Below are 11,264 nucleotides of genomic sequence, written 5' to 3'. Positions count from 1 at the left end.
TCTCTCTTCTACAGCATGTCTTTATGCTGTTTTCCTTCTCTCACCCCACATGGCCACACCTCCTTGAGCCTGGTTCTGCTGGAGGTTTCTTCCTGTTAAAAGGGAGTTTTTCCTTCCCTGAGTTGCCAAAGTGCTTGCTAAAAGGACTCATAGGGAGTCATATGATTGAACTTCATGGCCCAGAATATTGACCTGCAGCTCTGTGCATCCCACAGGTGGCCTTTCATCGAGACCTGTAAACAAGATCAGCAGGCCCAAGTAAGCAAGCAGCTCTCTCTCACCCATGCCTCTCGTCCTCGTATTGGTCATTGTATCGGTTGTCATATTCGTCGACTTTCCTCATCCTCGTCCAAGTTGTCCCTTGGTTTCCCAGTGTTCCCTTCCGTATCTTTGCAGGCCCTCAATGTGCTTGCAGATTACATCTGGGATACATGACGCTACATAATCCGTAGGTCTTCCACTGGGTTTTTGAGTTTCAGTTTGACTTGACATCCAGGTGCCACGTGTAAGGGAGCTGAGTGTTGGTTGTAATTCTCCTTTGGGGGAAGGTTTCAAGGAGAGCTACGCGATGTGCTGTGGAATATCTTTGTTTCTGAGTTTTGCCAGTTCATATATAAGACATGAGAGGCCAGCGCCCATCTTTAGAGACCATTTTGGTGTGTGACCTGAGTGCTCTCCTCACTGCAGTGCATAAGATAAACTGCAAACACTTGGTGAGCAACTTTTTGGAGTTTATTTTAAAACTTCCACCCACCCCACCCTGTACAAATACTAAATCAGGAAAAAGAAACAAACAAATATCAAGTACAGCACATTGACCCTAAAGAAACCTAATAACAAAACCCCACAACAAAAATGCAACAACAAGCTCACAATTCTCTACCAAAGCCTTGATGTCGCTCTCTCTTTCACTGACCACCACTACAAAAATGCCCAGCTTATTTTGACCTCCAAGGCCAAAGGGTAGCACAACTGTTAAAGTTCTCTGTATGCCCTTGCTACATGGCCACCTGTCTTCACTGGCTCAGTTTTATAAATCAGGTTTATGCACAAGTTCAATAAGGAAGATCTATGGCCTCACATCTGTCTGCTCCCTGGTGCTGCTGGCAAAATCTAAACTTTATCACTTCCACTCTCTATAGCTATGTCTTTATTATGTTCTTCAATAAATCATGTTCATTCTCTCTAATCATCTGTCCTTATTGAGCCTATTTTAGACCACAGTGTTTGTTGACTTATCATCTGCAATGATAAACTAATTTCAAAGCATAAAGAAGTTGATGGGATGATAACTGGCTTTTGTTATTGTTTGTCTTTGAAACCACTTGTCACACCACCTTGAAAGAAAATGAAAAAAAAGAGTCAAAAATAATGAACAAACTCAAAATGCTGGGTCAGAGACCCAGTCCATCCCAAGGGCAGATTCAAGATGCCCCAACAAGAAAAAGAAAAACAAGTGTCCCTCCTGGGCTGCATAAGTAGTTGGAGTCCAGAACAGCGGCTCCAAACAAAACAGTCAAAACACAGTGCATTCACGGCAAAAAGAAAACAAACAGAAACAAAACATAGGCACTCAGGAACAATCCCAACAGAGTTCTGGAAGCCAACCGCGCAGAAGGAAGCGGTGGCAATGAAACACTTAAGGAGACCGACCCGGAGATTGGCAGCACATAAGTTCATGATCACAGTTCTGGGAATCAACCCGGAGGTCAACAGCTTAGCAGTCCATGCTCATGCAGCTCTGGGGGCCCACCAGAAGGTCTGTGACAGCGAAGCAGTCCTGGATACCAACGTGAAGGTCGGCAGCACAAGAGTCAATAACTCAGAAGGTCCAGCGGCCGCTCGCATGCAAGAAAGCAGGCGCCGTGCGCCCTAAACATAACGTGGGGTGTGTAAGCCGCAAATGGTGGAGCTGCAGGTGATGGCGAGGGATTCATGAATGGTGGAGCTGCTGGCAATGGGGGGGATCCATGACTGGTGGAGCTGCAGGTGACGGCGAGGGACTTATGAATGGTGGAGCTGCTGGCGATAGGTGTGATCCGTGACTGGTGGAGCTGCTGGTGAGGGCGAGGGATCCATGACTGAAGGCGATCCAAGTAATGGCAAGGGATCCGTGACTGAAGGTGTGGCAAGTGATGGTGAGGGAATCGTGACTAATGGAACTGCGCGTAGCATACACATGGGGAAAAAGCTGACTGAAATTAAACATAATAACATCACAGGGATGTGAAACTAAACACAATGACAAAAGAATGCAAGAATCTTTCAAAATAAAACCAGAAAACATGGAAATATAGACATGACAACACTAGCTTGACAGACCTAAAATACTAACAAAAGAGCATCTGTCACGGTTCTGGGTCAGTTTGACCCAGTATTTTCACGTTTTGGTTTGATTTTGTATCGTATGATGCTGCTGCTGATGATGATGATTTAGTATGTTCAAGCTTATTCTGGTTTATGTTTAGTTCTGCTCGTGTAAAGTCTGTGTTTCTTTGTCTACGTCTTTGTGAATTGTTTCCTTTTTTATTTTGAAATTTTGTGTCTTATGTCAGTATGTGTTGCTTCGCTCCCCCTGTCTCGTTAGCCTAATTTCTCCCAGCTGTGTCTCCCTCCTGTTGCCCATTCCCTGATTACTCCCATGTGTATATAAGCTCTGTGTTTTCCTGTATTCTCTGTCGCGTTGTACCCTCATACCTCCCTGTGTGTTCTGTTTGCCTGCCTATGTGCCAGTTTAGTTGCTTTCCAGTTTAGTTAGTTCTTTTTTCCATCGGTAATCCCACAATAAAGCCGAGGGTTTTTGAGTTCACCTGTGCCTCTGCGAGTCCTGCTTTTGGGTCCACCTTTTCCTGCCTGCCTTCTCACAGCCATGACAGCATCAAAGATACCGAATTAACTAAAAACGCTGGGTCAGGGACCCAGCCTGTGACACCATTGTTCTGTTGCCAAGTTTCAATTTTAGTTCAGTTTGTTTGGAAAATAAAGTCATGCTACATAAGAATGAGGATGCTCTGTAAAATCCCTTTCTGTACATGTACAAGAATTTGAAGTATTTCAGGTCAGTCAGAAATGTGGTTGTGAGTCAGAACTTGAATATCAGGCTGGCAACTCTTGTACATTTAGGCTCGAGTGATATGTTGACATTGCATTTACTTTACTTGTCTTTCACAAAGAACATAAAAACTGCTTTATTAGTGCTGTGTTTTTTTTGCTTTTTAAACTCACTGAAATCTAAAAAGGACACACACAGTGACCATGGCAGATAGAAATCAACATCTCAGACGTAATAGTCAAACTTCAAACATGTCAATTTTTAGATTAAATTTTTAATTTCCCTCAGAAGATAAGGAACCCAGAATCTCACATGGAATCTGCCTGCTGTTAAAAAGCTACAGCTAATTACCTCCATCACAGATGTGTAGGGGAGGAATAGACGAATATCTAACCATGCCGTTTAAGGAGAGGTTTACAAATTTAAGTAAAACAATGACAACATTTAACAATTTCAACCTAACAGTTTCCTTCTTGGGTTGGTTGTACTCAGAGCAGGAGGCAGGGCTTATAAATAGAAAATTAATATAGACTCAGCTTCTGCTGCTCTTTCACACTTTAGCTCTGACACTTACAGTGGACTTGCTGGGCCAGTTTCTACAATGAGTGACTATATCATAGCAATAGACTTTGGCACTGCATATAGTGGATATGTCTTCAATCTCACACCTAAAGATGCTGAACTTGATCCCTATTTAAGGAGGTGGGGAAAGGAACTTGGACTGGATACTGCAAAGACTCCAACCTGTGTTCTGTTCAGTGAAGACAAAGAATTTCTGAAGTTTGGTTATGAGGCCAGAAAAGCGTATATCAAGCTGCGAGGGGAAGAAGCAAAGAAACTCTACTTCTTTGAAAACTTCAAGATGGCCCTTTATGACAATGTAAGTAAAAATCTTAACAATTAAATTGTTCCACCAACACTGAGAAGGACAGATTAGAATGATATAAATCAAATCAATAAGAATGAAATGAATATGCAAACACAGATTATTATTTAATGCTATCTGGCAAAAATACAAAACAACTTTACAAAGACCATAAACCATAACAGGCTCTAATGCGCATCAGATTGCACATCAAACAAATTGTGTCTTTATTTGACACTGAACAAACGTTCATTAGACACCTTACCCATAACTTATTGTCTGTCATGGAAACCACCCAGTGCCATTAGAGCACTGGGTCTGTGACCCAGCATTTGGAGGTTTTTTTTTTTTTTTTTTTTTTTTTTTTTTTTTTTTTTTTTTTTTGTATTTGTGATTTCTTTGGTATGTTGAAAAGGATGTTAAGTTCTAGTATTATTATCAGTTTTAAGTCTACTTCAGTCTTGATGTCTAAATAGCTTGGAAAGAAAACCGTCTGGACTTCTTTAAGTTGCTTGAGGACGTTTTCACCTCTCATCCGGGAAGCTTCTTGTAAACTGAAGAAGCTTCTCGGAGGGACAAAGGACCCCCTGATAATCCTCTACCTAGGAACCTACCTCAGGAAATCACATGATAGGGTGGGGCCAGGTTTCACAATGAGCTTTCTCCCTGTCCTATCCCCCAGACATGCCTGTCATGTCTGTAACAACCGAAAATAAAATGAAATAAATACACTACTACTACTACTACTACTACTACTACTACTACTACTAGTAGTAGTAGTAGTAGTAGTAGTAGTAGTAGTAGTAGTAGTAGTAGTAGTAGTAGTAGTAGTAGTAATACAGGTCAATCAAATGGACCAATATGGCAAGGCTGTGATGATCCACTTTGTAAAGTAAATGGGCATTTTTGTTGGCCTTCAGACAATAATTCTGATGGCTAAAGATCTGAACTGGACAGGCAAAGAAATTAGTTTACATTTGCAACCAAATTGGTCGCACTCTATAGCCCTGTATAAGATATGATAATTTCACTACAATAGTGAGACAAAACACTGAGCTCAGAGGACAATGCACCGAATGATTTTTTAACAAGGAAAAAGGGTACTGTCAAACAAGCCAAGTCTCTGTCTCTTCAAATATTTTTATTGTGAAGCACAAATAACAATTACAATTTGCCCCATAGGCTGGCATTGCTTCCTTTTTTACATTTTTATCATCAAGAAAGGGGGAAAAGAAACAAGCGAACAAAAAACCCGAAAAACAAACCAGAACAACAATAACAACAAAAAACAAAACAAAACACACAACCCAGACAGTGGAAAGTACCAAAGAGGGTAATCAGAAAAATAAACAAACAGAAAAAAAAGAAGAAAAAAAAAACCTTCCTCCCCACACCATTCCCTTATCCCAGAGTGCTATCAGCTTATTTTAACCAATTGTGAAGTCCACAAAGTAGCTCTCATTTCTTCATAGTTTCCAGGTACTCGATGAGTGGCCTCTAAATGTGATCAAAGTCCTCCAGTTTGTCGTTTATAATGTAGCGGAGTGAATCTAAGTTTTTTAGATTATTCAAACAGTCCAATGAGAATCAAAATGGGGTCAGGGTCATCAAAAAGTTTGCAGAAAAAAGAAAAAACTGAAGCCCCAAAACTTTGTAATTTGGTAAACATTACAAAACTGTGAAGCAGATCAGCTTCTGCACATTGACATTTATCACAGATGGGTGACGTTTCAGGAAATATCTGATGTAATCTTGTCTTTGAGTAGTGCAATCCAAGCTGATTTAATTTTACCTGTGTCCTTCTGCCGGAGTGATTGTAATATAAAAGCGACAGCATGCTTTTCTGTTATACAATCCACCAGGCATTGATCAAGCTTACCTGGAGTTGCAGACTCAAATTGTTGTAGTTGGGACCATACATAGCTCCTTATTTGAAGGTATCTAAAAAAATCACAGGCTAATAAGTTGTACTTCTCCTTAAGATGTTGAAATGAAGCAAAAAAGCCCTGAAAATACAGGTGCCCCACATTTTGTAACCCCATTTCCTTCCAGCAATGAAATGTCCCATCTAAAATTGAGGGTTTAAATGCAGGATTACCTGTAATAGGTATCAAAAGTGAGAAGGATCTGAGTCTATACTCTATAGTCAATACAATGCAATTGTACCAAGAGGTCTTCTCGCTCCATGTCCAACCAACTTCCCACTATAACTGTATCATCTAGCCAATAGGCTATGTATTGCATATTAGCTGCGAAATGTTAATTGTTAAAGTCTGGTAAGGCTAGGCCGCCATGTATTTTTCTCTTTACAAAGGTGGGCCAAGTCAAACAACATATTGTTATGCTTTATTGGTAAAATTGTGTCTCACCCTAACCTGTGTTCAGCCTTCCATATCACCACTAGTTGTTTGTCAGCAGCACAGAAAAGTAAAAAAGAAAAACCAAAAAACAAGCTGACCCAAATTGATGCACTTTCTGGTGCAGCAGGTATAACAGCTAGTACAAATCAGCCATTAGTGAAACAGGAAGCTCACAGTAATCAGTCATTACAGGTAAGTTCATAGAAACAGCACAGAGCTAGAGATTTAAACAGCATGTTTATTCAAAATTAAACCTTACTGAGTGAACCAGAGAAGTATAACAAACTCATTAAGAATATCATCCTGGGTGATGGGTGTTTGAAAATAAAGACTGTGAACTAATTAATGGAGTAAAACAATCTATCTGTTCTGTGACACATCAAAAAACCTTCTTTATGGTCTGGCTTTTCACCTGCATTATTCTAACATGAATGCAACTAATAAACTCCTAACTGTGTGGACACAAACTAACATAAGTTTTTTTTTTGATGGGACACCAAAACACAATTTTAATTATATAGTGTCAAATCACAACAACAGTTACCTCAAGACATGGTTAGTTTAGCGTTTATGAAATTAATAAATTGATGACTGTGTTTATACTAAATGACATCTTTTCAACCATCTCTAGAAACTCAACAGAGATGTAATGATTGAAGGTGCAAATGGGAAATCAATGAGGGCTTTCGCTGTGTTCTCAGAAGCTCTGAGATACCTGAAGGAAGACGCACTGAAAACTATTGCAAAAAAGACAGAGGGGAGGAAGTTCATAGCTTCTGAGTTTACCTGGGTACTGACTGTACCTGCCATCTGGGATTCTTCAGCAAAGCAGTTCATGAGAGAAGCTGCGACTCAGGTAACATCAGTTTATAAAGAGAGCTCTGAGATCCTGAATAGTTCAGAGGATTCAGCTTTATTTCACTTCCAGGCAGGAATTGTGAAGGAAGAAAATGAAGAAAAGCTGATCATTGCACTGGAACCAGAGGCAGCCTCAGTCTGGTGTATGAAGTTGCCAGCTGATGGCTTCATCACACGGAACCATGATGGCGGATCACTGGATCAGTCTCCAGGAACACAGTTCATGGTGGTGGACTGTGGAGGTACGGGATGTGACTCAGTTACACTCTGTTAGACATTCATCCACAGTCACGCTGCAAACATTTGACAGTGGCTGTATCCCAATTAAGGGTCTGCAGCCTTAAAAGTCCACAAGGGCCACATACTCAAAGACCGCTAAGGCCGGAAGTGTGATGCTTGTAAAATGGGATGGTCTAGCCTCCGTCGCGCTGCCCCGGTGGCCTAGCAACCGTGATACCAACAGCTGAAAACGTTTCATACAGTATTGTTTGACAGAAATTAAGGAGAAAATTTTTTGTTCATTTGTTCGTTTGTTTCTACATGAGCTTTGATTTGTTGAGTATCTGAGGCTGAGACCACAGGACTGTGAAATCATGATTATTGGGCTTCATTTCTTTACCGAACAGTCATTTTAAGATTAATAAATAACAATTAGCTAATGTTTTTATGAGACTAAAGTCATCTCACTTTGATAAGGTAAATATAATATGGCCAATATTAAAGTTATTATTAACTTACTATTCCTATCACCTTAAATCTTCACTCAAAGACAAGTATCTTTTACAGTGTATATATAGATGTATTATATATAAGAGACAAATATTTTTCGTTTAATATGTTGGCATTATTAAATTTGGCTCAATGCTTACATATATGTGTAAAAAGAAAATGTACGAGCTGTGATAACTGTTGCTGATAGAATGAAGAGTAGACTGATATATGAAATATTCCTTTATTGGGTGAGAAAATCAGACCATGTCATAACTGCTTTAAGTCATACAGAATAGATATCAGAGCCTTAATCCGGCTGACTTCTGCTAAATGGGTCAAACTGGGCAGAAAGTATACAAACACATAACATCCTTATAGAATATGATGTAACACTATAGATCAACTTACCTCAGAATATATAAAGCATATAAACAATTACAGCAATATGATGCAACAAACACAGCAGTACTACTAATCCAAAATACTCAAAGCTTCATAGAACTGAAACAAACATTTATTTTTAGCTCCATTCTGCTGCTGATACATACTTTAGGTTTCTGAACATTAAACGTGTTGCTGCCTTTCATAGTGTGTAACTTGAAGGCCCTGAGTACTTTCTCCCACACTGAAAACACTGGGATGATAACATTATTTGAACATTACCTAATACGACTGATTCAGGACAGACAATTAGTTATGTTAAACTTTCCTAGCAGTCCTTCACAAACAGGGAACAGTCTGTCTATTCTCTCCATCTGTCAGCTGCTGCTGGCTCTTCCTCCTCCTCTTCCTCACACACTGCTGAGTTTGTCCTGGTGGATCATCAGGGGTGCAAAGCCTCACAGATGATGTGCAGCAGTGGGTCCCTCAGTCTGTCCTCACTCTGGACACTTGCAGTTGTCACACATGGAAATCAAATGTGTGATAAGCTGCAGGATTCAAACACAAGTGTAACTTATAAATACATGTTCATATTTTTATTCCACAATAAGAGAGAAAGAAACAGAGAGAGAGTGCAGGACAGACAGACAGGTGACAGTCTCAGGTGAATACACTGCTACAAAACAGCACAAGAGAAGGAGGATTTAGTGTTTGTGTTATTACGAGTGCTAAACAAGAAGAGTTCCCAGATGGTACAGTGGACACATGTGTGACTCCTGTGATTAAAGCATCTTTCTTTCAGCTTAACGAGTGAACCATCAGCTTGTTCAAACACACGTTAAAGTCCTTTTGGCTCGACACCACCGAACAGAGGCAGCAATATAACATAGCTAACATTAACAGTGCAGTGAATCCTGCTTGTGCCGTCATATTCAGGACTGCAAACCGAGCAGCATCACTGACTTTCAGCTTGTTGTGTTTGTGGATATATGAGTGACTTATCCATAAAATCATCATATTCTCTGTAAGATTAAGTTCGACTATTGAACGACGTATATTTTAAAGTAGAGGCTTTAAAACCAAGTTAACGCTGAAAGTACAAACGTCACTAATGTCACATAACTCTGCCAACATGTGGCCAACAGTAATGTTTTAATGTTCTTCATTATTAAACATTTGCACATAAATAAGTGACATAATATTCAGTACTTACTTTTAAATGTGTACTCTTCAGCTGCCCTTCTTCAGCCTTCTGCTGTTTTTTTTCGGCAAAATTATCCACACCCACCGCCGCGCTATGAAGTCTGGGATATGTTGGGCCATGAAGGATACACTGACCCATCCTTAAAATTCAGGGAAATGAAGGACGCATTTGAGGGCCGCATTTCGAGCAGCCTTTGAATTGGGACAGCCTTCATCGCATCGCTGTGACGCAATCGGCCTCAAAATGCGGCCTTTGAGGCTGCAGACCCTAAATTGGGATACAGCCTGTGTCTTATCCTGCAACAAGTCAGCTTTCATCACTTCCTGTGCGTTTCAGGTGGAACCATCGACATCACTGTTCATGAAGTCCTGGATGGAGGAGCCCTGATGGAGCTGCACAAGGCCTCAGGAAATGATTTGGGAGGACAAACTGTGGACAGAAAATTCAAAGAGTTCCTCAGAGAAATCTTCAGTTGTGGTGTCTGGGATGAATATGAAGCAAACTTTCCCAGTGAGGTTCAGAAAATGATGTATGAATTTGTTTATTTCAAACAGGTAGATGATGATATTCAGATGTCCTGTCCATTTAACCTGGGAACACTGGCTCAGAGAAGGCAGGAAATAGAAAAGTTCTTTGAATCAGTGCAAGGTGCTTCCTGGGATGAGGGAGCAATCAGAATCTCCAGAGAGAGACTGAGGTCTTTCTTTGCTGAGAGTCTTGAGGGGATTAAGAACAGCCTAGGAGTAATCCTGGAGAAACATCTAAACATTGAGTACATTCTGTTAGTGGGGGGCTACGCTGAAAGTCAGATTCTACATCAACATGTTATTGAACAGTTTGGTGATCAGTGTAAAGTTTTGTGTCCTTTTAGGTCCCAAGAAGCGATCTTAAGGGGAGCTGTGATGTTTGGAAAATCCTTAGGGCTAGTGGCATCTCGAAAAAGTCCATTTACTTATGGGGTTTCTGTTATTGAAGGTTTTGATGACTCCAAACACAAGAAGGAAAAGAAAATTATAGTTGATGCAGGTGAGTTCTGTTGTGATATTTTCAAGAAAGTGGTGGAAGAAGGGGAAGATGTTGGCTGGAATGAAACCAGACAGCACATCTTATTCCCAGCAGATCCATTTCAGATGAGAGCGACCATAACATTTTATTGCTCAGAAAGCAAAGATCCAAAATATGTAGATGATATTGGAGTTCAGAAAGTTGCGTCATTTGATGTCAGAATGCATGCTTCTTCAGGAGGAATGAATCGTAAAGTGAAACTGGAAATCAAGTTTGGCTTCACAGAGATAACAGCCACAGGCACTGACTTGGTGTCTGGGTTGAAACAGTCAGTCACCATAGACTTCATGAGCAAAGCACAAAGATCTGTTAAAACCATCCAGAATACAGTGGTAGAAGAAATGAAGGACAGCAGTGAGTAAACTGGAAGAATCACAGCAATTTTTACTCTTCTAATACAATGACAGTTTAGGCTTTAATCCTATGTAGTTCATAAGTAGCAATGAACCTAATTCTAACACTATGCAATCAGAATATCACATTTTGTTCCTGTTAAAAAATTTTCTTCCAAGTCTGCACAATCAAGAGACAAAGAAAATTATTATTCTCGTCACCAAAAACGTTTTACATGAAATCCAAAAAAAGGACTTTTTGCTGGTTTCCAAAAAAGAAGGTGCCTTATACCTAAGAGGTATAATGAAGTCTTTGAATTTGATTGGAAATGTTTATGTCACATCTGATGAAATGTTTTTTTTCTTTTCTATTATTTTAAGTATATTGTTTTGGTGTTTCAAAGGAGTCATTTGACAGTAAGTCTGCTCCCTTAGA

At 40.0% G+C, this 11,264-nt stretch overlaps 1 protein-coding gene across 1 annotated transcript; it reads left to right on the top strand.

The window, feature by feature from the left end:
- The first annotated feature begins 3,653 nt into the window (after positions 1 to 3,653).
- LOC134620541 (heat shock 70 kDa protein 12A-like) lies at positions 3,654 to 10,858 on the top strand. Its single transcript, XM_063466744.1, has 4 exons — positions 3,654 to 3,932; positions 6,909 to 7,133; positions 7,206 to 7,377; positions 9,768 to 10,858. The coding sequence occupies exons 1-4, from the start codon at positions 3,654 to 3,656 to the stop codon at positions 10,856 to 10,858; spliced, it is 1,767 nt and encodes a 588-aa protein (XP_063322814.1).
- Positions 10,859 to 11,264: the final 406 nt, after the last annotated feature.

Source organism: Pelmatolapia mariae, linkage group LG23 (assembly GCF_036321145.2).
Source record: "Pelmatolapia mariae isolate MD_Pm_ZW linkage group LG23, Pm_UMD_F_2, whole genome shotgun sequence".
Classification (NCBI taxonomy): domain Eukaryota; kingdom Metazoa; phylum Chordata; class Actinopteri; order Cichliformes; family Cichlidae; genus Pelmatolapia; species Pelmatolapia mariae.
This window is presented reverse-complemented; position numbering and strand designations above follow the sequence as displayed.